Source organism: Ixodes scapularis, unplaced genomic scaffold, assembly GCF_016920785.2.
Source record: "Ixodes scapularis isolate PalLabHiFi unplaced genomic scaffold, ASM1692078v2 PGA_scaffold7__128_contigs__length_106722199, whole genome shotgun sequence".
Classification (NCBI taxonomy): domain Eukaryota; kingdom Metazoa; phylum Arthropoda; class Arachnida; order Ixodida; family Ixodidae; genus Ixodes; species Ixodes scapularis.
In genome coordinates this window covers 78,290,331-78,316,960 of record NW_024609882.1, presented here as the reverse complement: position 1 = coordinate 78,316,960, position 26,630 = coordinate 78,290,331, and the positions used below count along the sequence as shown (strand labels likewise).

At 44.9% G+C, this 26,630-nt stretch overlaps 2 protein-coding genes and 1 long non-coding RNA gene across 4 annotated transcripts; 2 read left to right on the top strand and 1 right to left on the bottom strand.

The window, feature by feature from the left end:
- Positions 1-435: 435 nt before the first annotated feature.
- LOC115327578 lies at positions 436-17,291 on the top strand (the record flags this gene model as incomplete). The annotated part of the gene is made up of 12 exons (XM_042286286.1): positions 436-958; positions 1,941-2,175; positions 3,224-3,353; positions 4,267-4,338; positions 4,435-4,813; positions 8,416-8,580; positions 9,503-9,689; positions 11,456-11,698; positions 11,765-11,936; positions 12,003-12,148; positions 13,583-13,766; positions 17,180-17,291. Coding segments are annotated over exons 1-12 (2,367 nt in total), but the record flags the coding sequence as incomplete, so codon positions are not given.
- Positions 17,292-17,304: 13 nt separating this feature from the next.
- On the top strand, positions 17,305-20,235 carry LOC121833222. Its single transcript, XR_006076570.1, has 3 exons — positions 17,305-17,389; positions 17,559-17,709; positions 19,553-20,235. It is a non-coding gene; the product is annotated as an uncharacterized LOC121833222 (long non-coding RNA).
- LOC115327579 lies at positions 17,950-25,165 on the bottom strand. 2 transcript variants are annotated; one of them, XR_006076569.1, is made up of 3 exons: positions 24,733-25,161; positions 21,391-21,552; positions 17,950-19,249 (listed from the first exon to the last, which is right to left on the bottom strand). XR_006076569.1 is itself a non-coding variant. In XM_029988632.4 (3 exons), exons 1-3 carry the CDS (start codon positions 24,813-24,815, stop codon positions 19,049-19,051), a joined length of 429 nt encoding a protein of 142 aa, XP_029844492.3. In that variant the 5' UTR covers positions 24,816-25,165; the 3' UTR covers positions 17,950-19,048. The 2 variants fall into 2 exon arrangements, 1 of the variants encoding a protein (XP_029844492.3); XM_029988632.4 differs by having other exon boundaries at positions 21,408-21,552; positions 24,733-25,165.
- Positions 25,166-26,630: the final 1,465 nt, after the last annotated feature.

The following is a 26,630-nucleotide window of genomic DNA, read 5'->3' as shown; positions in this document are numbered from 1 at the left end:
CCATAAAAATAGAGCAACTCTCTGCACGAGATTTAAACTGTTTAAATTCAGCACTATAATTATCAGAGCTAGATACACTATGAAAATGCTTCGCAAGAACATTAGCAACGTCTTTGACTGACCCCAAAGGCAGATTAAATACTGGAATGGTAAAAGCCCGGTAGTCACCTTTGATTTTGCGTACACGATCCCAAACCTCTTTAGCCGTAACAAAACTACTTATAGAAGAGAGATATTTCATCCAAGATTTCTTTTTTGCCTGCTTTCTTGTCCAGCGAGCTTGCGCTTTTCGTCTCTTAAAGGGAATGTCCGGTCAAATTTTGTCTTCAAGAAAACGATTAGACACCATAGCCGTTACCTTTAAAAGCATCTTCCGCACGACGCCCGAATTTATTAATGCAGAATTGAATTTTAAAGCGAGCCCGAACTTCTCAAATCGCGCCCCTCAAGAAAACGGCGTTCTCGTTGGCAACATTGGCAACCGCGGATGCTCGAACGTCACAAAACGCAACGTGGTTCGTTTATGGCTCCTCGTTTGTCGGTTTTGCCTGTGTTTTTGATTGCTGCGACGTGCCTTGTCTCCAGTGATGTGCTAATCCTGCTAGTCTCTTCGTAAATGGGAGGGGACTTCTGTTGTGCGGTGGGGTGCCACAACCATCGGGCTGCTCCTGCGAACCAGAACGACTCATTCCACGCATTTCCGCGAGACGTCCAGCGACGAGCGAAATGGATTGCCGCTGTGCGTAGGGAGCACTGGGTTCCCGTGAAGAGGTCCCGCTTGTGTAGCATTCACTTCTCGCCGGAGAGCTACGAGCTCAGCTCGAGGCTTGCGACGGAGTTTGGTCTGGGACAAAAGTACCCAAGGCTCAGGGTTGATGCGGTCCCAACCATTTTCAGTCACATCGTTGCGCGGCCCACTCCTCATCGTGGCGCGTTGGCGAAGAGGAGACGAAAAGATGTGAGTCAAAAGCTAGTTTCTAAAAGCGTTCGGTACCTTGTACACATCGTGATACGGGTTTTCTGGAGCACATGTGGCGGGCTGGGCAGCTTCGGCTTAGGTCTCAGTAGTTCTGACGCGCTAGTGTCGGCCAAGTACCCCAAGTCGAGGTTTAGCGCACATTGTGCACAGCTTTCCGATTGTCGCTCGACGGTTATCGGTAGAAATTAGGGTGCCTTCCTATCCGATGCTCACATGAACGCACCTTAGTAGGGGAACGTGTTTCATTGCGTGAGCGCTCGTTCCATGAGGGCATTCGAGTGATGCCCTCATGCATCACTCGAATGCATGGCAATGCATTCGAGTGCATTGCGCTTCTGCTCGCTCTTGCCACGCTCACACGCTGCTCATGCCCAAACCTCTACGGGACGATTTCTGAAAATGTTTGATTCAATTTACTTAGTCAAGAGCCTAGATGGGAGGGGGAAGCCGGTTCCACTTTGAGCTGGTTTTGGGGATGAAGGAATAAAAAAAACATTTATGCTGCAGTGAGGAAGGACAACTTTGAACTGATGATCCATGCGGGATGAGAGGTATGAAGGCTGCGAAAAAAAGTTATTGTTTCAAAGATGGGTTACCAAAGAAAATTTAATAAATAAAGAGAGAGACGCGAAATCTTTCTTCAAATTCATAGGTAAGGAAATCCAAGATAAGATTTCATTCATGAAACGTTAGCAAGATGCAAATAGATAAAATAAAGCGCACTGATCGCTTTTGTACAGATTCAGTTGCATCAATGAGAGGGTGTTGAGCCGGGTCCCATATACTTGACGCATATTCTAGCTTTGGGAGGATGAGTGTCCGATATAAAAGTAGCTTGAGAGAGGAGGGGACTTGGGCAAAATTATAATGCAAGTAGCCGAGCGTGCAATTTGCATTGTTAATGACGTTATGGATGTGGGTATGCCATAAGAAGTCATTAGTTATGTGATTACAAACACAGGTTGTCGACGAAGCCATTGCGGAAGCGGCCGCAGTAGACACGCCGATGGATTCTGGCAGCCAGTCACCCTTGGATCCAGATGCGGATATGAATGTTCCAGATGCGGATATGGATGTTCCTGACGATCTACCGGCAGAGGAAGAGGGGACAGAAAAAGTCTCTGTCTTCGTACAGACAGAATGTATGAAGACGCGGTCGCGGTCTAATCAAACTAAGGTGACAGGCAGGAGCATAGGTGAGGATATGTTCGGTTTTCATAGTATTTTAAATGATTCCACCATATGCGTATGCACTAACAAGTTGTTTACTCTTTAAAGTTTGTGAAATGTGACCTGTAGATTATCTATGGGTGGCATAAACTTCTCAGCAAAAGCTTGGAACAAGTTTGTTAGGTTTATACATACCTATGAAATCTAAAACCACAAAGGTCTCAATCACAACTCTCAAGAAACGCAAACTTCAAAGAATTTAGAAACGTTGCTTTCTTAAAACCATAGGCTTAGGGACTTTCTTGCCTCTTATTAAACCAAGAGCCACTCTATATGGCAGCCAGCTGCCAGAGTAATGCCACTTTTTTCCGCATGCCATCTTTGCCGCGATTGGTCAGTATGTTACAACGGAGACGGTCTGAGCTGCCTCAGTTTTTATGGCAACCCTCTACACCGAGGATAGCTGAACGCACTGGGGCGCGACTCGGACACCATCTGCTACCCTGTTCCCCGACGGTACTCCAGCACGAGGACTTTCCAACGTGCAAAGTTTGCAGTGGACTTTATCCTAGAGCTTTTTCTCTGCATAAGATAATCCGTGTCTACATTAGCATCACTTGTCCATATTCCAAACTTCAATCAGAGTGCTCAAACGAATGGAGCAACCAAACAGTCGCTAGGTGCTGCGGGCAGTGCGGTTTCCGTGGCAACCTGCCAGGACCAATATAGAGATTGCCATTGTGCTTCAGGCGTTATGAGTAGCACTTTTGGCCTAGTGTCTTTAATCTTGCAGCTAAAGCTGCAATATACAATGGCTTTAATTAAACTTGGTGACGGAAATAAACAGCGCGCAAAAAATACACAGGACGAAAGGAAGGTGTGAACGACACAAGCGCTGATGTTCATGGTAACGGAAATAAACAGCGCGCAAAAAATACACAGGACGAAAGGAAGGTGTGAACGACACAAGCTTTCGTCCTGTGTATTTTTTGCGCGCTGTTTATTTCCGTTATCATGAACCAACTCGCCTACATCACGACACTAATTAAACTTGGTGATTGTGTGCCGTTGCAGGAACCCAGACAGCACTTCCCAAGTCAAGCAAAGAGGTGCAAACAGAGGTCCCCCAGCAAGGCAGCCCAAGCACGTCCACTACTGTGCTGGTGGAAGCTGAAACTGACGATGCTAACTTGGAACCGGATGAGTAAGTGTTCCTTCGCACTGAAATTGCATATCAATAACTTTCTGACATAAATCTTGATATGCACGACATTGACAAAATGGCTCCTCTTGAAATGATGAGAGGAAGACCTAATCTTCTGCGAAGGGCCTTCGTTTACTCCAGTTTTTCCCTTTACACTGGTTGGCATATAGAAAAAGAAAAGGAAGCCCCAATGCTTTCTTTTGCCGTAATGCCTCCATTTTATAAGACATTTTCATGTTTGCCATCCTACCGAAGTACTTTGCATTAATTCTAACCACCCGTAAATTTTAAAGGAAATGAAAATTGAAATAATGAAAGGACAGAACGAGCGAATTGGTATGGATAATTAAACTTCAAGTTTAAACCTCAAGTTTAATGAAATAATCAAATTTCGTTCGGAAATGAGTCGGGCATGACGAGTAATAACCATAAATGATAATCGCATGTTATTGTTCTGAACGACTCGCTATATTTTTCGTTCCAAACGATGCACTCAAGCAAGCGCTCGGAAGAGAAGCAAACGTAGAGCGCGATGCATCATGGGATATCCGGCGCAAACAAAAACAGAAAGAAAAGATTTTCCATATTCGTGACGTAGCAAGGCTGGCGTGGTTATTAGCTTTGCCGTTGGTGGCGTTGTCAGCGTTGTGGTGGTGTCAATAGCGTCAATGTGTTACAACCGAGCCTTTCATAGTACCCGTGGGGTGACGAGCGTGTGGCTGGCCCAAGGAGCACGTAGTTTCCACCACACTTCAATGCCCCACTAAGAGCTTGGTTTCCATGGTGCCTACACTCCGAAAAGCTTCTGTCAGACTCCAGGTGCCTTGACCTTGAACCACAGGAGCGACAAACTTCTGGATATGGGCCCTTTTTACTCTAGTGATAATCATTCAAACCTTTTGTTTTTTTACAGGGATCCTCTGGGTCTCCTCCAACACCCCAAAGATGACGTTGAGTTCCATCCAGACTCCTCGGAGGATGAAGAGTTGAGTAGAATCACTTCATCTGATAGGGACTTGCAGGTGACATCAATTGTTCTTTTTAATAGCATTTTAACTTTGTTTCTTTTCTCATCTCAAAGGACTTCGGAAACAGACACATCGCCGGGGACGGAGCAGACAGGCGCCAACAAATACATTGTCTTTGAGTCGTGCCTGAAGAAGCTTTTAAAGCGATGTCCTGACTGCTTCTCCATGGCCACCGAAGTTTCTTTTCGTTGCATTGGGTCCATGGTGCGGGCCACGATCACTTGCAGTGCTGGCCACTCCAGCATCTGGGAGAGCCAGCCCAGGTGTCATGGGAAGCCAGAGGGCAACATCCTCATGTGCTCTGGAATCCTGTTCAGTGGAGGCTGCCCCACGAAGATGCTCCGCCTCTTTGACATCATGGGTGTCGCCCATATCCACTCCTCGCAGTTCTACGAGTACCAGAGGTGCTACCTTCTCCCAGCAGTGATGGATGTAAGTTGCCTAGGTTGTGCTAACCTTCACATGTTGAGCAATGTAAGCAGTAACTGTATTGGCGACGAGATGTTTTGGTGGCACCACCTCGCGGACATCCTCCTGTGACTGAGCTGGTAGGATGCGAGTAGACGACGCGCTATGCCAAAGCACGGAGTGGCTACGCTAGTTCGCATCTATGCCGATTAAAACAGTTTATTTACCAAAGAAACATGTATGACGTTTTTGTGAGTGATCTGTCTAGTGAATAACTGAGCCTCGAAGTTGCTTTTTATATTAGAAAAACTCTAAAACATTCAAAAACAAGCCTGGAGCCTCACATTACAGCTTGCATGGCATGCGTCAGGGCTATTTACAGCCTCTCTGGTTTTTATTTTTTTAATCTGTGGAGGCTGCTGTAGAAAAAGGTTTTGCATTCACCAGAGTAAATGACGTGCTGTCTTCTTAGCTGTAAACTTACGGACAATTGTGATGCTAAGCGCCGCACACTTGTTCTAGCTAAATTGAGCTTGCCGATACCGACGCTTCTGTCCAAGTGTGACTCGACAGTTGCTACCGAGCGAATGCTCGTCAGCAATTGACGCTTAGCTCCTCCCGAATCGAATACATAACAAAGAAGTTTGTCACATCGTGACTTCTGCTCGAAAGAACAACATATATTTTATAAATTCTCTAATTGTCGGTCATGGCCCAGCAAAATGAGGCGATTGATTAATTTGTTCTATCCGCTTTTTACTAGGAATTGTCTACAAATTTCAAATCGCTCGCTGAGAAGCGAATCACGCATTGTGCGCATTTGGGTCCGCAAAAATTAAACATACAAACAGTAATAATTTATAGCAGGTGTACTCCTCCTTTTTTGGCACGCTTAAGTGTCATTGACTTACTAAATTTAAGGGGACACTGACGGTATTTATGCTCTCCGAGGTTTTTAGTTGTACATGACATATGAGAGCCCAACTACCCAGAACACAATTTGCGGCTCGAAATTCAGTTTCTATCCGCCCAAAAGCTGCCGATCAAGAACTGGCCGGTTCGAGTCTCGCTCACTGTCTTTTCTGTGGTCATGGGCCGTTTTCTAAGCTTTTGATGCGACCACCAAATTTAATCAAAGTCGTTGGTCACTGAAGGCACACACTCAATATTAAAAATAGAAAAGAATATGAAACACAATTTTGGTGGCTTCTAAAAAGCTGCAAATACATTGATTGAAAAAAAAAAAGTTTCACAGAGAACCGGAAGCATTCTGTGCGTGCATCGTTTCGCGTATTGTGGGACTCGCGGTCTGGACGGCGATGGCAGCGGACGACGGGCGTGGGACCTCTACTTCAGAACTGTCGCTCGAGGTACCGGCAAATTCTGTTTGCCTTTTTAAGAGAGAAATGTGGGACTGATCAAAAGAATTGTTATTCATCCCGTACGACACGCCCGACCACCAAGCCGATTTGCACAAAGACGTCGCCAAGCCGTCGCTCCCTTCTCGTGGCTGAAGACACCGCTCGCACAAATGTCGAGCACGAAGTGTGTACTTCGAGTTGAATATGCACGCGTACGATTTCTTTACTAGGTGCAAATGTCGCCAATGCGTGGTGCTTCCCGACTTCGACCCGGGAGTGCTTTTGCTGGAGGAAATTTCGGCAGCAAACTTTCCAACTTACAGTTTATCGGCTGCATTATTACTGATGAAAGAGTTCCCCTAGTAGCTCAGTGGAAAGTCGTTCACTTCACACGCGGCAGGACCGGGTTCTATCCCCAGTGAAAGCGTACCTTTCTTTTTTTTTAACATTTTGCGATGTTTACTTTTTTTTTTACAATTGTGACTGAAGAAACAAAGAAAAAAATAACAAACAAATGTTGTGGACGAAACGTCGCTCAACTAAATGGTATGGGATTTCCTTTTTGACACCTGCGAACTCAATGTAATTACTTTCCACAAAATACAAGGAGCATATAAATCAGGTAGCGTCCGCTTTCCGAGGTGCCCGTAAATGTTCTACAGGAATTGCAGCCAGCCATTGGTCCCGACTCCCGATCCCGTTGATCTTTCGTAAACTCTGTCGCAGAATGCCACTTTTTTTCGGACGCAGGACATGTGAGCCAGCTCTTCACGCAACATCTTGGGTGTATTCTTTTTGGAGCCAATCATGGAAATTTACCACGGGCACTCACTACTCATCTCCAACTCCTCAGTGTACAAAACAACTCATCTTGAAGTACAGAACAGCGAGAGGAACAAACATAACTGCAAAAGAATCGCACGGCAAACGGTTCCCGCTACGCCGCCATGCATGTCGTCTGCTACGCAGAGGGGAAAACAAGAAAAAGCCCCAGTCGGGTGTAGCCACGTGACTTCCGCCTTTCACTCGCTCCTCTTCACTTCTCCGACCTCCGTGCGCGGGTTTCGGTTTCGAGCAGTTGCATCTTTTGGCTTTATTAAAAATATATGCTACTCTGTTGCAAACTATTAATTGGGCAGTCCTCCGACACCATAATAAAGCGCCTGGAAAAAAATTTAAAAAAAAAATGGGGGGGGGGGGGTGTCTGTGTTCCTTTAAAACTTCAATCGCGAGGGTGTCTCGCATGTTTCGCATCGACTAGGTGAATAAGCAGGGATTTAGTTGAAACGATTCCAGAAGCCAGCCACCGCTTCTTCCTACAAGTTCTTTTGAGGAAATGTTTATTTACTGGTTTACAAAATTAAAAAAAGGAATCGGCTCGGGACTAATAAGAGACCAGTACTCACTGAACACATTGCAACCAACAGGACACACAAAGTGTCGCTTTCACTGAAGTGTTAGCTCCACATGCGAGAAGTTCTCGAATTTCGCTTTCTTATTTTCAATTTGATGAAAATATTCCTTTCTCAGTTTTATTTTGTCTGAATCATAATAAAAATATACACCTTATTCGCCGTGGTAGATGTTGTAGTGGGGTAAAGCGTATTTTCATTGTCCAGCTTTTTCTACTGGGGTAAAGAACAGCACACCACTATCCCATGCGCTTAGACAGCTCTGTGCCAAAAATGTTTGTTAGCACGGCTACGTGTGCCACAATTTCAAGCTTTCGTTAAATGCCCCACTCCAAATATTACAATAGTGAAAGAGGCTTCGCGGCACGCTACCCAAACGTCGCATGAAGCGAGCTGACGAGCCGAGAGATCCAAAATCTCCGTGGTCTGTCCCAGTCTGTCCTATCTATGACGTCACAAATGATAATGATGATAGCAAAGTTCGCACACGCCGCCAATAGGAAACCATAGTTTTGTTTAACCCGAGACTGGGGTATTTCGGAAAAGGGGACGAGAAGAAAAGAGGCCACAAGGAAGGCGACGTCTCAAACACAGCTGTGTTTAAGACGTCGCCTCCTTGTGGCCTCTTTTCTTCTCGTCCCCTTTTCCGAAATACCCCAGTCTCGGGTTAAACAAAACTATGGTTAACTTCCACCAGCTCGCCTGCACCCTTACAATTTTTTCACTGCCAATAGGAAGGTAGTGCAGCTCTTTTGTGTTGCCTGCCCTCTTGTTTAATTTCCTCATAAGTTTCTATAAACCTAGATATTTTTTGATTTTGTTTGAACAAGGTTCCATTTTTTTTTCGCAACAGGTATGGACAGCTAAACAACAAGATCTTGTTCAAAGCCTAGGAGGGCGCTCACTGCGGCTGGCCGGTGATGGGCGGTCGGACTCACCCGGCTATTCTGCCCTTTATGGGACGTATTCATTGCTGGAGACGACCCTGAACCGAATCATTCACCTGGAGCTTGTAAAGGTGGGTACCACAAAGGCTTTGCACCATTCATATTATGCTCTTGTCTAATATGACAAGGCTGTGTAGGTATGTCTCAGGCCTAGAGTTACTACCTATATGAAGATTGTCTATGAAAGAGTCCAGAGATTGAAGGAAAATATAAGATGGACAGAAAATGTAAAAAAGAGACGGATGGACTAGGCATGAGAATCCTTTCTGAATGTTGGTGTTATGCAATGGGCTATGCTTGTTCATTCAAAGTATTGAAATAGTTGTTTCGAAAGAAAAACCATGCTGTCATACGAGGATTAGTATGGTGTGTATTCATACACTTTCCTTCTCTGGAACTTATCCAAGCTTGCCAACCTTCTCTTCAACTTTATAAATTGGTCTTAATGGCAACGTCTCAAAAGGTAGAGCTATCCTGTGGCGGTCTCAGAAGCTCCAAACTTACATACTAATGGCGTGCATGCACCATGAGGGGGGGAATGCATCTTGAAATGTCTCGGTACCTCTACTTTCATTCCCCACAATAGAGGTAGCATATCTCTGCCTGCAGTTGCTGGGCTTGACAAAAGACATCCGCTGATGTAGTTACCAGGCTGCCTCACTTTTTTTCTGTGTTTTTTTTCCCTTTGCTTGTAATTTTTTTGTCTGTCACCGTTATCCTCCCCTACCGCCTTGACCCTTCCTTGTTCCTGCTTTTCACTCTCCTCCTTCTCCTTGGTCTCTTTGGCTAGATGCCGGCACCTAATAAAGCAATTTGTGTTGAACGTCCAAAGATGTGCTGTTCTGTACGTCCCTCTGTTTATGCTGTCAGTATTATTTAACTTTATAGTTTTTTGCTCCTATAATTTCATCTAGATAGGGAGCTAATTCATGCAATGCATTATTACTGTGGGCTACATCTGTTCATTGCATTTCTTTATCGGGTGTTGTTCAGTCGACCGAAGTGAAATCGAGCTGCCACATGGAGCTGGAGGGGCTGACCAGAGCTTTGCTTCACCTTGAGGAGCTGGGTCTCACGGTGGAAGTAATCGTGACTGACAGGCATGTGCAAGTCAGTGCCTACATGAAGCGGGAGCACCCCCTTGTCCAGCACCGTTTCGACCTCTGGCATGTCAGCAAAGGTAAGCCAATATCAAAACAAAATATGTGAATCCCATGAGAAAATTGCTACAAGTCCCCTTCTTTACCGACATATACTTCCAAAACAAGCTCTCTGGCCAGAGCCATTTTTTTTATGTGGATGCCACTGCTTTGGCTCTTGTGCCCCCTTTTCTACCATCTTGGACTATGAGACCACTGCTCCTCCCTCTCTGTGCCTGCACTGCTCTCTGTTGCCAGTTTTCAAGCCTCATTTCTGCTTGGCCTTGAGGGCAAGAGTGCGACCGGCCCACGACAGTGTGAACAATGATAAGTGTTCTTCCCCGAGATAAGCCCCAGACAACCTTTTGCTGCAAATGTGCCTCCGCCAGATATAGATCATCCGGCTGGGGGCCCAACAGTTGCACGCTTCATTAGCCCAGGGAAATGTGTAAAAAAGGAAAAAAAAAGTCCTAGGACACTTGAGCACTTCTTTTGAGTTGTGAATGTGAAAGCATGAATGTCGTTCTTCCGCTCCCTTAGTTTGTGTGTGACGTAGTGACGTGGAAGGCCGAGTGCGCGCACTCGTGAAGTGGCCGTGAAGTGGTGGGTATGTCGACGGGTCATTTGTTGTTTTTGTACTTTATAAACTGCATTTGTTTCTTTTTTCACCTAAAATACTCAACAAAAACTACTTCCAAGAATCATTTAAATGGTTTGCGCCACTTATATTTTGTATTTGGACTAAAAAAAAAGCTTTTAGCTGCTTTGACCAGGAGTAAGACAGGAGCTGGCCAGGACCGACATCACGATGTCGTCACATGCCGTGTGTGTTTGGTACCATGGCGCACCCCCGTAGGTGCAGGAGGCTTCTGCATTGTCCGGTTAAAATTAGGTGCACTGATATTTAGTTACTCTCTCCGTGCCCACTGGCTTGCCCGAATAACAAGAGATACGGAAACTGCAAAAAAGGTAGACTCTTAAATAGGATTGCAGGGCCCCCTTAATGTTCCAACCACCCTCCCACCAGAGGATGCTGTCCACACTTCATTTGTTTCTGCGGAACGAATTCGGGTCGCTTACTTTTTGAACAGACCTAGTACATCTTTGGGCATAAGCTCTTTGACATAGACTTTCATACTTAAACATCAAGTGCATCAAAAAGGTTTTGGTCCGCAGGCCCGACCCAAGTGCTGCTCCTAGTATTAAAAATACTGGGAACAGTGCTTCGATTAAGCCTGCTTTTAAAGGGAAACTGAAGCGGTTCTGTATTTGAGAAAAAAAACACTTCAGTGGCCTTCATTCGACCTCCAGGATCACGAATATCGAGATTATCTGTCAATTTAGTGCACGGATGCCGCAGAAATTAATTTTTAGAGTACCGCCGAGGCTCCTCCTTCCCAGGACGTGATGTCATGCAAGGAGTTTTTGGAACCTCTGCTCTCGCGCATCTCCAGCGCCTGTGAAACCTATGCACGCACACTGTTGCTGTTTTCAAAGAGGTCAAAAAGAGACATCACGACTGGTGTCTGTGCAGGAATATACACCTGGCAAGCTTGCAATTGCATGCGCTGCCCACGCGAGCGACATGCGCTGACCGGCCCAAATATCCTTGTATGACGTCATGATTGGTAAGAGGTTTTTCGCGCTTTCTTGTGTTTAGTTACATCTTCTGGGAAAATGAATGTGATATTCAGATTCATGGGATATAAATACTGTAAAATTCACCTCTAACTCATTTTTTTCATGAAGAGTTTCAGCTTCCCCTTAAATTGATGCATGGAAATACAAAAGCGAATAATATTTACAGGCATCAAAAAGAAGATTGTAGCTTTGGCCAAGTCGCCACAGCACAAGGCCCTAGCAAGGTGGCAGGACACCATCACCAGACATCTTTACTGGTGTGCCCGCACCAGTGACAACCATGGGGACCTCATCCTCGCAAAGTGGACATCGATCACACGACACATCTGTGATGTCCACCATCACCCCAACTCGCTGCACCCTGCGTGTCTGCATGGGGAAGTACAGGATCGACTCTGGATTGAGGAGGGTGAGTCCTTGGACAGCAGAATTTAGTTTTGCGAATGTTTATCCATTAATACTTTTCCTCTTATAGGAAACGAAACCTTCAAAAAGTTGGAATCGGTGGTCCTGTCCAGTCACCTCCTCCGGGACATACCCAAGCTCTCCTCAGACGAGCAGACATTTTCACTGGAGGCATTTCACGGTGTTTTAGTTCACTTCGCTTCCAAGTCTGTTGGCTACTGCTACGAAGGACTGCAGGCAAGGTGGGCATTGCATTATGCAGGATATCAAGACTGTTATAATTTATTGTACATTGGTGTTGATTTCAGGACGTACATTGCAGCACTGCATTTTAACTGCAATGCAGACAGAAAGACCCGTATCGAAGAAGATGGCCAGGACATGTGTGCCTTGAAGTTTTCAAGAGGACGCAAACAGTGGACTGTGGTCCCTGTTAAGGAAGACACGAAGTTTGGTATGTTACATTTACAAACTGCATGTGAAAATTAGAGGCATTGCAGCCAATACATGCAGACATAATTTACATATCTACATAATTGTCTAGCAACGTCACAGTTGCATCAGCTTTGCAGTTTCAAAATTGCTGTCATAAATACTAGATTGTTTCATCATTTACTGCCACAAAGCGAGGCAAGTGTCAATGTGAAGTTGTCACTAGTCAAAACAGGTGTGTTTGGGAATGTCCTCACTGAACAGGCTCACACAAAGATGAAAAGGTTGTTTAAAAAAACTGCTAAAAAGGTATTTGAAGATGCTTGCTTTTGTTATATAGTGTAGCGCAGTGGTTCTCAATCATCGATGTTTCACGGACTCCTTATGGATCGGCGGATATAATGGAGGACTCTTTGTGGTGAGGTGAAGGGAAAGGTTTAGGTTAATTATGATCATTACTTAGTAAACAAATAGAAATAAGGGCTAGTGTGAAGTAGACTTCTCTGATTGACATACACACGAGAAAACTCACCCGAAAATCGGAACGTTTCATGTCAATATGAAAAAAATACAACTTTAATTGCCGGGCTTGTCTGATGAGCCAGCGCTTCGCGGACCCCCATTTGAGAAACACAAATGTAGTGGATACCATTATGCATTCAACGTTTCACATGACAAAACCGTTTATTAAGCCCGTGATAATAGAAATATATAGAAACTACTTTCTCCCCGCAACGGGGTTGAAAGCTGGGCTAGTTGGTAGTGGTTCATGATGATTAAAAAGCACTTGTCCTTGTAGGTGCCCTCTTTTTGTCCTTGTGTTTTGCACGCTTTCTAATCATCATGGGCTTTTTTCCCTTGCCTTCTTTTGCTGAGGTGATATGTCCGCCCGCCTGCTCCCGGAGCATTCGCTTGCAATACTTGTGAAAATCATATTCCCTCTCGCTCCTTTGGATCCCGTCCGCAATTTCTTATCATTAGTAGAACATGATTACGTTTGTAGCATTTCTAACTCCAACAATGAGATATTAGGTGCTTACGACAGTGCAAATGGTGAAACCACTGGGGATGGAATCAACAAGGTCAGAAGCAGCGTGCATGCGGATCAATGCGCGTGGGAAGCCATCGCTCACAATTGGCTGACAAGTGCATTCGGTCAGGCTTGCCAGTGGTTTGGATTCTATGGTACGCTTGAGAAATACAATCTTTCTTTACCTTTTTGATAGGGAAATAGGTGGCGTATGGTTGTAAGATTTTGATTTTTAGGATGCCTAGAGCCCGTAGAGTGAGTTATCACCAAGAACAGACGGGCTCAGAAACATATTCAGTGCCCCTTTAAGCCTGGTAGTAGAAATTTCAGATTTTGCAGATCAAGAGATTGTTGCAATGTCCTAGGAATTACTTTCTAGACATTGTGATACATAACTGATGCATGTTTATTATACAACATTTTTAGGCTACATCGAGAAGCTTCTGGCGGGAGTCTTCAAACGGATTACGAGGTATCCAACCTTCAAGACAGCAAAGGCATCGCTCCCGAGACTGGAAAGCGCTACCCTGGGCAGCACACAGGCGGAGAGGCCAGACTTGAAGAGTGCTGTTGCTGCCCACCGCTCGCGCTACCAGAGGCAACGAATCTTGTAAAGTGGGTTTTGTCAGTCGGCTAGGATGCAGTCACTGGTGGACTTGCACCTTTGACATAACCTGGATTGGTGCTAGAGTCTTGAGCTTACTTTCTGTGTTTTCGTTACGAGTGTGGGCTGAGAAGTATGACACGTCCGAACTGGTTGACGGTTAGCAACACACTGATTTTTCATGTTTCTTTGCCATTATCTTTACAATAGACCATATGCAAAATTGCTTGGTGGTCTAACAGCACCGTGCACGTGGCCATCTTGGTAGCGTCAAGTATCTTGAGTTTCGGTTTCTCAGCATTTCCAGAACATGGATGCTCTGCCACTAAGTGTGATTCGGAAACCTTATTGTTTTCTTACTTCCGATCACCCAAGGTGGACAAAGGACTAGGCCGCCATGCTTTTCATCTCTGAGGACACTTTTACTTCTTTTGCCGATGCGAATATGCATGAAGTCTTGCTGTTTAGCAATAGACTAGACTAGATTTTCTTTTTGGGGGGGGGGGGGGGGGTACTGACGAAAGCTTTTTTTGGTGGAAAGCTCTGTGTTGTTCTAAAGGAAGCTGTGCCCTGGGCAATATTTTTCAGGTGTTGCGAAGAGCTCAAATTGGTTTCACAAGCATTGACCTCAAGCACAGTTGATGGATGTTGTGCTATTAATGAAATTTGTTAAACCCTGGCAGAATAACTGCATTGACTCATTGAGCATTTGGAATGAACTCTCGGTTCTGGCACCATTTTCCTCTGGTGATGTTTACTATGAAAAGCTCTGTCGAACAGTTATGACAATTTTGAATCGTTAATTTTTTAAATTCTCATATCTGCAGTTTTGTGAGTTTATTGCGAATTGATGATATGTGCTGTATTTTCTGAATTTGGAACTGTTCTGAAGAAAATTCTCCCATTGTTGCTGTTGTTTAGACCTGTCTTGTTTCCTCTCAAAGGCTTTTTGGCAGAATAGTTGTCTTTGTAGCATAATCAAAATAATGTCATTTGAAACTTATTGATTGTGAAGCCAGTTTTGAAATGAACTTGTCTGTACTTTTTTCGGTTGTTGATGGACTTCAACTATCGAAAGATAAAATTAGGCAGGATCGTGTTTATAAAAGATTTATCTGAAATGTGTAATGTTGCAACTCTGGTTACTTATATCAAACAAGTGTTAAAACCTGATAAATTTGGAGCTCTAGACAGCATGGTGCTCAAGACAGTTGAAATTTGGGACAACCGCTTAATTAATTGCAGCTGGCTGTTTATGCTTTGCAAGTGTGTCAAAGTGTGTCTGACATGCATAGGAATGTCAGCATGACATTGACAAAGGTAACGAATATAAAAGAGGATCGTGCCAATCGATGGAAAACGTAAATTGCAGAGGCATAGCAGCCGCACACTGGCTGTCATTGGTTGAGTGTGGGGACAAGAAAATCACATGAGCGCATTTGGGAGTAAAAAAATAATGCACAAGGCTACTTGTGCATTTTCATTTCCATTTTCAGCTTTCATGCCATATAAATTGTAGAATGAATGAATTAACCATTATTTCGATAATATCCTCGTCCGGGTTATCTCATTCTGACGCTGCAGCTGATGCTCCAGGTGTGTGCCCTTGGTCGTCCTCGGTAATAGCCTTATGTGCTCGTAGAGCAGTGTGCATAGCCGATGTTCGTCTTGCTGCGGTGCAATCCGCTGGTCCCAGGTTGTGGCTTTAAAATTGGGTGGGGCAGAGGAGGGAGGGGGCTGTGAGAGGTCTACACCCAGGAGCATGGCCACAAACGTGCTCGCGGTGGGGTACTTGCCACAGGGATCGCACCCTGGCAGTCCTGCCCGACCCTCGATATAATGTAGGTGGCTGATCTAGACGGAAAGGGTTTGCACACTATGAAGGGTGGTAGCTATTTTTCTGTAAAAAATATACGAAGGCGATGGTAATTATGTCCGGTTAGTTTGCAGATCAACCACGAGATTTTCTTTCTGTGCAATATTTGACGGTGTATGCAAGGGTCGCAGGTGCTTGGCCAGTAAATTTACGGACCCATAGACGGTTCTTTCCCGAGCATGTTTGCTCCTTCATTACCGGAAGTACCAAGCTTGAGTGCTGATTATTATGCTGACCGAAATATGTGTTTCCTCACATAAATCACCAATTATATTTCTTGAGCGATCATGAGAATGTTAGCCTAGAGCAGCAGGGATATCTGCAGAATTATTGCTATGCGGTGTAACCGAAGCCGAAACCATTTTTGAAACATAGGAATAGAGGAAAGTGTTATGGTAAATTCAGCCATTTATGACTAATTGGAGAGTGGAGCAGCAATTATATCTCAAAGGAGAGAGGGGGGAACCGTAACCAGAACCGAAATTAATTTGTAAGCAAATAGGAATAAAAGGGAACTTTATCCTCAATTTAGATGATTTTGAATAATTATATTTCTTGCGGCTGCAGCGAGCGTTGGCAGCGGCAGGCGACGGTGCGTCGACGTAACTGGCTATCGCGAAAGAGAATCGGTGAATGAATCGGCAATACCGCGCTCGGCCCTTTATATTCCGAAAAAGCTAGGGCGAGACTGACTAGAAAACGTCATTCTGGCCTTCTTATCGTTTACGCTCGGGGTATCTTCTCCCGAGCGTAATCTTCTGGATGAACGGAGAAGCGTATATTCTCGATCGCACGCGGCAATATCCCGAAAACTTGAGCGTAGAGAAACGGTTATATCTGAAAAGAAATTGCCCTGTAACCAAAATAAACTATTTTGCAAGCAAATAGGAATAAAGAAAGGGGGGCTATATCAAGTTGAATTTAGCCGTTTAGCTATTCATATTCTTTTGAGGATCATAACGAAGTACCCTTATTTGAAAACAATTATGCGGCGAAACCGAAACCATTCTGCAACTTGACAGGGCGGCCATCTTGAAATGACGTCAAAAGCGCTGCAAACATTCGCACGTGCGTAACCCGATTCTGTCTTTCGGCGACGGGGTACTCGTGTGATCACCCGCGCGTGGAAATGGAGCGTCGCTGCGATTCTTCAGATTCGTCAGAGTCTAGTGACAATCTAGAAATATTAGAGGATTTTGACTATGACAACGAATCCCCGTTTGCCTTCGACCCGCGGGCATCGCCTCCGAGAGAAAGGGCCGCGGCCGCGTTCCCGATCCGTCGATATGTGGACTCGGATTGTTCGGAGGCAGAATGGTGTGTGCGTTTATGCCTTTTCCAACTAATTCTAAAAAAAATTTGTTGTCACAGGTGCCATCTCCTTTTAATTTGGTGCAATTGTTCTAATACCTGGGATTGCAAAATTGCCAGAGCGCAGGAGCGAGAAACTTGATAATGTTTCTTTTCGGTGGTCCCTGAAATTATTTACAGTTCGTCTGGTCTTGATGTCTTGTCGCCAGTTATTTACTGCCTATTTATACAGGTGCTCTTGTAGCTCTTGTCGGCCGACGCTGCCAGACGAAGACCTTTGCTGTGGGGAAATCGAGAAAATGGCTCCACTGCTGCGGGAGGGGTGCATCACCCGCAACGATCTGTTTCGGGTGCTACGCCTTCATCGAGAATCGTTGGAGGTTCATGCTCTGATGATGGAGCATTTCACTCCTACAGTTATGGAGACGAACGATAAAAACAGGTATGTAAACTTAGGACCAAGATCACTTCGCCTATGCAAATATTTGGGAATACGGGTACATTACTAGGATCAAAATAAGTCAAGAAATCTTCATTTGACTCTCAGCGCATATAAATCTGTGATAGTAGCTTTACGACTTTCTGTAATAAAGCTCGTTATTTCCATGCAGAAAGCTGAGGTACACTGCATACCGGGTGTTCGTGAGCTGGGTGTGGCGCTACTGCGGTAGGTCAAATCGCCATCGCTTGCCAGGTTGCGTCCTGAGAAAGATACGGGAGGCCTTTCCATCACCGTCTTACCAACTATTTTCGTGGCCATAGGTGAGTTTTCCAAGTATGTTGCTGTCTTGTTTGTAGCACGGTACATTGTCAAACATGTTATGTTTAGTGCAATTAAAAGGCAAATTGAGCTAGAAGCTATCATCACCGACGTGACAAGAACCTCGAAGGGAGCGGTCAGAAATTCCTGGTCATGCACATTGCCTTTTACAGTGCACTGACTGCATGTGGCATCACATTAGCTACAAGTATGCTTATGCAGTCATGACACTACAAATGGCAGCAGGGAGGACACCTGAATGCTCCTTCAAAGTTACCTTGCCAGTAACTTTACTAAGTACCGTAAAATACCGTGCATCCGCCCACACCCAAATTTGTAAGATCTGAGAAAATATGCACAGTACCTTTATATGTAGAATTGATGACCGGACAAGCGCCCATCCCCCATTTTTTCATTACTACCTCAAAATTTTAAATGGGCGCTTGCCCAGTATTTTACGGTATGTTATCAAACAATTAAACACCACAATTAAGCACCATAAAATAAATTTATAATTGCAAATAATAGGGCACATAGCTTATTGACTTGAACATGGGTTGGTTTTTCTGTGAAACTTTCCCACGTTGCAGAATTCCCTGCTTTATAAAAAATACAGCACTTACCTCAAACTATGTTTATGACAAGCAGATACTAAGTATGGACGTCTACTCAAAAGCCATGGGAACTGTCAGATTATGGATGAATAAAATGTACCAAATCGTAGAGGCTTTTTGTGAACAAATAACATCACTTTACTTTTCCGCATATTATGCATGTTAATAATTGCCCCTTTGAAGAAAAGATATGACAAAACTGCAAGATATGTATGTCTATTCAAAGCCAACAGCATTTTCAGTCACAAAATCTGATTGCAAAAGCATTTTCCCACAACAGTACAAGAGACCAAAGCTCAGCAAATGGTCACTAGGGTAAAAATAATGACACAGGCAAACCTTATGGCAAAGTATGACACTGCATCAAACCAACAAATTGCCATAAATGGAAAGCTGACCAGATTGGCACAACTAACTGTCATAACAGACAACCAACAGCAATTTTTTCCATACAGCAATAACGGACACCTCATTGAAAGTCGCACAAGTGATGAAGGCAATAACACTGACATGACAATAACAATGACATGAAAGCAGAGCAGCCTATACAGTTTTACACAATCAGCACACCACACACACACATATCACAGGCCTATATGCCGCATATAAGTTAACTACGATGTTATCAGAATGTTCACACATTCTACACTGTTTTGAGTGTGTCGTGGAATCCCCTCACTACACAAACACATCACAACCCTATATTACGGTAAAGTTCACAGAAAGTCTACACATTCACCACTGTTCTCGCTGCTTGTCCATCTGTTGAGCTCATCGAAGCTGCAACACTGCAGCCTTGGCAGCCCATCCGCCGAATTCTCCATGCATTGGCAGCCGCTGCTTTCTGCTGAGGTACCTGCTCAGCCTGCTGATGAAGAGCTGCCTCTGCCACTTTGCAAGCCGCCGGATACAGAGCCAAATTCCTCCCCTGTCACACGAGACGCACGCAGCTTCACACGCTACTCTCTCCACTGTTGCTGCCTAGGCAACCCACACTGTCGCAACAATCACAGTCACACACCACCAATTGGCTGGGGTATGGGGCATATACAGCTACTGCCATAAGGTAGCATTTGAAGTTTGTGCAGAATGATGGTTCACAACTTGGTACACCCAATTCCTAATAACCCCAATGTCTCAAAATCAGGTAGCACTTATTAACTGCACTAACACTGCAATTGCACAGTTGTAATGCTTTTTGTTCCTACAATTCTGTTTTTACGATTTTCAGTACTCCAACTGCCACCTACTGCCACTCCCGATCCAGTAGATCCACGACATGGTAAATCTGAAGAGCCAGCCGAGCTGTTTTCATTTTAATAAACATTTTCTCTCTGTCACTACATGCCTCCGCCTCGTTCAAAAGAACCATGCTGCGCTGCGTGCCCGCCTTTGAGCAAAGCTCGGCATGCCATGGGTTGAAAAAAAACGTCCATCTGCCAACATTGACGTTTGCTTGGGAGACAAAATCAATATGTTGTGGTGTTGCCACCGATTAAGGTGTACAGTGATGAAGATACTAAATAGCCCTACGTGAGCGGGTGTTATTTTTTTTTCTTTCTAAGGAGCGCTTGAATGGCAGCTTACGTTATAACTACGGTTCGGATTTTTCGGTTTAAATCGATAAAGGTATGCCGAATCCATTTTCGGAATTCGGTTTTAACCGAAAAAGGTCAATTTTTAGGTTCGGCATTTTTGATTTAAACTGATAAAAGTATGTTGAATCCATTTTCTAAAATTTAGTTTTAACTGGAAAAGGTCACTTTGACCTTCCAGTCGTACTGCTGAGCCATGGCGGAAAAGTGGAACGACAGTGTCCATCGAAACGAGTCCGAATGTATGAGATACACGGGTGCCATCACGACGTTATGGTTTAATGTGCGCATCATCGATTGGAATGTGAAGTCCGAAATGCCCCATGACTTTGCCATGTACGAGCATGTTTTCAAACTCGTTGCAAGGAAGACTGACTTGATGCAAGCTCTGCATGTTGTGTTGTGATTCAAAACGTCGCAACGTGTCTCTTTTGGTGGTCACAATCGGTTGATTGGTTGATTTTGGCTCAGGCAGCGCTTCATCTCCTCAGCCTGCCAGTAGTGTCAGCGTTGAGAGGGCATCCTCGAAGGTCAGTGTCATATTTAAAGGAATGAAAGAGTGCGGATCAATGAGGAGATCCTGGGAAAGTACATGTGTGTGTGTACTATAATAAAATCACGGTAATCCTGATATACAAAAGGTGAAGTTCCATGATTTTGGGCATAGGCTTCACAACTGACCTGTTTGTACTTCTGTGTTTTTTTGTTTCTGTAACAGTTGCACACATATGCCAAATAAAGTGTCCCTCTCTTTTTCAATGTATCTGTGCCGTTATTCTTTTAGTGATCACAAATATCTGAGCTACAAGGATAATCTGATCCGGTGTCCATCGGTGTTTTTTTATATTCACCGAAAAAAGCCGATACTTTTGTGGGCATAAATATACGCCGAAACAAAAACGAAAATTGAATTTTCAAATAAACACCAAAAAAAGTATGCCGAATTTCGAAAACACAGAAACCGAAAATGCGGAACCCTTGTTATAACCATTGCTTACGTCGGGACTCATCCACATGAAGCAGACAGGATCAAAGTGCTGTAAAAATGGCTCGTAGTTATTTTTATTTATTTATACTATCCGGCCCTATCAATAGTGATCTCTGAGCTTGATTGTTTTCCAGAATCCTCTCCCTCCTTTCACTGAGACTATGGTGACAAAGATAGAGATATAGGCAGTTGGCTTGCGCTGATGGGCTCCTCCGTCTTCCTCACATGGGCGAGTCCCGAGATCAGCAGTAATACAAATGTATCCCACCAGTCAAGCGCTCCTCAGAAAAAAATGCCCGCTAGAGTGGAGCTATTTAGTGTCTGCATGGCTGCACCATGGAGGTGGTATGCAGCCTATCAAGAATACAGACAAGTTTAGCACAGTGCCATGAGCCTAGAATGTGACTTGTTTATTCATAGTGTCAAGCAGAATGCAGTGGAATTTACTCGGAAATGCGTAATAGCTACTAACTACAAAATGTTTACTTAGTAAAGTCTTCTACCTTCCTGGGTTGCTTCCAACAGCAAGGAGTAGCATGCGTAGCCATCCAAACTGCAGCTGCCATCCATTGGGGCAAGATGACGAGTCGAGTGATGTTCTTGTCGGGCCAGTGAGCTTCAACTGTAGGAGCATCAGCCTCCGAGCACCTGAAACCAGCCGCTGTTTTTACAAAAATTCTTTGTTGGCTCGCATGCAACTCGTTTGTGAAAACAAAAACGCATTCATCAACCGGGGCCAATACCAGCAACAATGAGCCAATGTGTTTCTGGTTGCCAGGATCGAAACTCTTACCACCTGGCTCCCAATGACTTGACAACAAACTTCCTTTGTCCTTAAGGGCTATAGAGTAGTTAGCTTTAGATCATTTGTAACCATTTGTTATGCTGGCTACAACATGAAAAGACGAGGACGGAGGAAGAAGACACGGCAGTGCTCGTCCTGTCTTCTTCCTCAATCCACGTCTTTTGCGTTGCAGCCAGAATTCATACCAAATCGCCCAGCTCTCTATTTTGTCATTTGCTATTACCTTGAAACTACTGAGTTTCGTTGCACATTACTTTTTAATACATCAATCAAGAGTACTCCATATGCCACTAACCTTGGCTAGATCAACTGGTGAAGAGCAGTGCGTGGGATCACAACCATCAGCTGCTTGATTTTGTAACTTAAAACAAGTTATTGAAGGGTGTCCAATGTCTGGGAATGCATTCTCAAATCCTCGGAGGAAAACAGCCTCAACAAACTGCTGACATGGAAACACAATCAAGGTAACATTAATTTTTATTGGGAGTGCATATACTGCCAGCAGCCGGCATAGCAGCTTGGGTTAAAAAAAACTGCCGGCTGTTTTTTGCAGATTTGTGTTTCTCGCTGGTTCACCTTCTCAAAGGGGTTTTTACTCTTCATTCTTATCCAGCTCGCCTGCACCTTTGCACTAAATGAACTAACATCAGTGTCCTCTTATTGGCCGGCTGGCCTTGTTGTTGCTGGTCGGGCAGCAATACCTGCGGGTTGGGTTTTGCCGCCTCTTGTGGTTTGTCTAAAACTGGGTTACAGTACTACGGTTCTTGGGGGAGGGGGGAGGAGGGGCGGTTTGGGTTGGGACTTAGATTACATTGCTCCTTAGTTCATGGGGGGCTTAGGTTAGTGCACCACAAATTTGCGAGCTTCGTGTGTGGATACATTGTACTCGTGTTCGCTAATTTGTGTACTATATTGTGTTGCAAATGGTAGAAGCCCCAGGATAGCAGTCGTATGCACTACGTCAATTTTTTTCTATCTACAGCGTGTAAGAGATGATCCTATGCTGTGACAGAATACTCACGCTGTCCGAATGGCCTAATAAATATAAACCGATAAAATACACACATGAGCAAGTTTTAACCTTCGTTGTGTTGCTGACCTTTGCCGCCTTTCTACTTCTATATTTTATTGATAGTGAAAGATAAATACACTATCTTGGAATGTTGTGTTTTTGGGAAACTCACACAGTCCCAGTATGCAAACTGGCATGATATGTATACACGCAAAGAATGAATGAGTGTTACTGAAAATCTTCATCAGAGCTGCCAGCCGGCATTCTTTTTGCTTGCTACCGGCACATTATCAATAAGGTTGTTCGTTTTCGGGTTTTATATTTTTTTGAAATTCGGGGAGTAAAAATCGAGAGCTATTTTTCACGCTGATAATCGGGGAGAAATCGGGTTTTTGGTGGAAACATTCCGAAATTCAGGTTTTTTCGGGTTAAATCTACAAATGTACTCAGTAAAACATTTGTTTTTTTTTAATTATTATTGGAGGGTATCACGAGCTCCTTAATGCCAACGTGTTAAAATTGGGGATCTGTTTCAAGCTGGTAATCGGAAGGACATCAGGGTTTTCCAGCTCCGACTGCCGTCCGTCGCTTCAAGGGAAGCACCGCCCACGGAATCCTCCTCCCCCTCAGGTGTCAACAAGAACCCCGACCGTTCGATGGACGGTCACCTTCAATCAGATATTTCGCCATGGAATAAACCTGTTAAGTCGTCCCGATCTGTTTACAGGACTGACTGGCTCAAACGTTGTTCGTGAGAAAGGTAGACCGCCAGCGAGATGGCCATGCTACCCGAGACCCTGCTGGGCGTCGACACTTAACAGCGGTCGAAGAGGGATTGATAGTGCATTTCACAAGCTGCGTGCAGAAGGGCCGAAGCTATGTGGCGTGCCGAGCCGGTTCCAACTGCACGGTGGGGGGACGGAAATGTCCCTCCGAGGCCCCAACGCCTATTGTCGCTTTTCTTCAGCCGGCCTCTGTAGAATGTCGCGGTGAGTTGGGCGTGCTCATTGGGCGGTTGGTTGAGAGCCGTGTAGCGTCCACAGTGCTGCAAGCAGCCTGCGAAATGAACTATAGGTCACTGCTGTCCCAAGGTAGGGTAGATGGCGTGTGTGCACCGCAAACTCCGTGTGGCGTAAAAATAAATAGATTGGTTATGTGGTTTTGGACTTCGGGGAGAAATTGTGTTTAACCCAATTCTCCTGAAACATGTTCGGGGTGTAAAAATCGGGTAAAATCGGGTTTCACCCGAAAACGAACAACCCTAATTATCAACCGCAACATTATGCCCACAGTAGTCAGGTAATTAAAACCAGCCAATGGGGAACCACTGCCAGCAATTTTTTTCATGGGCTGCTGTGCCGGCTGCCGGCAAAATCTAAATATATGCGTCTCTTTTGATTTTCAGGTTTCTCTCCGTGCATTCTCAATATTCGTTGCAGAGACAGAGCGCACCCTCCTGACATGGCTGGCAGTAGATGATATGTCAGGGAGTCAAGCTTCGGTGAATAGTTGTGCTATTTTTAGCAATATATATCTCAAGAACTCATGCTCTGACGCTTGTGAGCCGATTTCTCTGTCTCATTAGAAACGACCGGGCTAGTCGCTATTGAAAATAAAACGACGCACATGGCTTTGTAAATCACTCAATCCTAAGTAAAATATCTGCCGTGAAGCCACTGAACGATACGTTTGAATGAAAAGCGTACGCGCTTTCCCCCAAGATAGTTACCGAGCTCCACAAACCATAAAATCCTCGTCACCGTGCTGTCATCGTAGCGTTCGTCCGTTATGAAGATTGCCATCCGAGGTCAAAAGCTTCCCCGCTGATTCCTTCACCTATACTTTTGGCTTGGCTGGTGTCTACTCCCACAGCAGAAGCGCTCGTTCAAGGGGGCATTAGTGCGCTCATTCCCGCTCGCGCTGCATGCTCCCACAGCTCACGCAAAAACCTCAAACGAGTACTTGGGAAGATGGTTGATTGCTTTTTCAGAGCTACGAAAAGCACTCTTACCTGCATCCTTCTCTTGGCAAGCGTTCCTCGTTCGATTGGTCGCCGTCGCCGTTGCGTGTGCACGAAAACTGCAGGTACAGCATATTTTTCCAACCTCCTTCGCTCCAACGTTTCTTCGCTCGAAGCACACGGCTGTTTTCGAGTAATATCCCGCTAAGAGACGCGGTCTTCTTTTTCCCCACACACGTCAGAATTTCATCACAAGAGGCGTATTTCGACAGGGTACAGCCTAACAGGTCATATAATAAGAAACAAAATATAAAATATCGATCGACGACTGACTTCCAAAGCTGCGATACCTACACGCAAGCCTACATGCGACGATATCTTGTGTTTTGTGAAGTCACGTAGCAGCTTCAGGTGACGGCCATTGATATCGGCGAAATTTGACGTGCAGTATCGTATCTACTCTTATATCAGTTTTTACGAATAGTCGAGCATCATATAGTGAAATAAAAATAAGAAACATGTATATTGAGGCCTCCTCTACGTAATCAGCACAAAAGGTTAACTACTTCCGGTTTTCGCCGGACAATCCCTTTAAATTCAATTTTGTTGTCCATGGTGGGGTACCGACGAAAGACATCCCAGGCTCTATTTTGTCTTGTAAGTGTGGTTGAACAGTCCTTGTTCCACCATGGCTTGCACTTTTTTGGCAAATTACCGGAGGTACGTGGGATAGAGTGCTCAGCTGCATTGACTATCTGTTGAGTAACATATGTTGTAGCCTCATCAGGGGACAGAGTGGCCAATAGTGAAGCATCAAGTGTAGCAGCTAGGCTGAAACGTCAACCACACTCTCTAAAACGACTGGAAAATGGTCGCTGCCAAATGGATTATGTAAAACCTTTCAAGAAAAGCAAGGAAACAATGACGGTGATAAAATAGATAAATCAATGCAGGTGAAAGAGTTGTGTGCAGCACTAAAAAAGGTTGGGGCTTTGTTATTTAAAAGACATAAATTTGAAGACAATAAAAACCGTTCAATCACTTTTCCGCGGGAATAAACTCGTGCACTGCCCCACATGGTGGGATGAGCATTAAAATCACCTAAGATTAAAAAAGGTTGTGGAAGTTGAGTTAAAAGCTTCTGGAGGTCATGAATATGTACGGGGGTGTGTGGTGGAAGGTACAGTGAGACAACAGTAATGAGGCGGTCCGTAAGAACTCGTGCTGCCACAGTCTCAAGGGGCGTGTCAAGGGGGACCTGGGCACATGCCACTCCACGCTGCACAACAATGGCAACACCACCGGATGAACGAGATGGGCGGTCTTTCCGGAAGAGGTGATAGTTTCGTAAAACTTGGGTATGTGTGGACGTCAAATAGGTCTCCTGTAATGCTAAAGCTATTGGGCGTAGCTCATTAAGTAAAAAGTGAACATCATCTATATCATGAAGGAGACCCCGACAGTTCCACTGCATGAAACTAAAATGACTAATCACAGATTAATTAAATTATAGTTAAAATTGTGGGGTTCACAGTTGCGAGTGGACACAAGCTATGGTACACTCGGGGCAGTGACTCGAGGAGGTTTTTTCTTTTGGTCCCCCTTTTCGGGGGTATGCTTTGTGCCTCCCTTGGCGGGTGGAGGTGGTTCTGTTGGATCAACAGATACCTCCATGGCCTCCTCCTCCCGCTGTGAAGTGGAAGGAGTGGGCCCCTCGCTGCTCTGAGAGGGAGTGGTGTCAAGCACCACTCGGGGCTTAGGGCCAGGATGATGGGGAACCGTCCTGGCACATGGGGCTTTGGGCAGGGCCGCTGGGGTCTGAGAACCCACAGAGGCCTCGCTGGTGGTTGGGGGGCTGGGTGAGCACTCCAAGTCGCGAAGACTGTACTGAGTGCCCACCGTTGCCTTTAGTGGCGGCGCTGCCCCCCTGGCAACCGCCTCGGCATAGG

Coding starts and splice junctions, on each gene's coding strand:
- LOC115327579 (XM_029988632.4), bottom strand. CDS start 24,815: ATGCTGTACCTGCAGTTTTCGTGCACACGCAACGGCGACGGCGACCAA. Junction 21,553..24,732: donor TTGCCAAGAGAAGGATGCAG/GTAAGAGTGCTT, acceptor GGCTGGTTTCAG/GTGCTCGGAGGCTGATGCTC. Junction 19,250..21,407: donor GTTGGAAGCAACCCAGGAAG/GTAGAAGACTTT, acceptor CTCGTGTGACAG/GGGAGGAATTTGGCTCTGTA.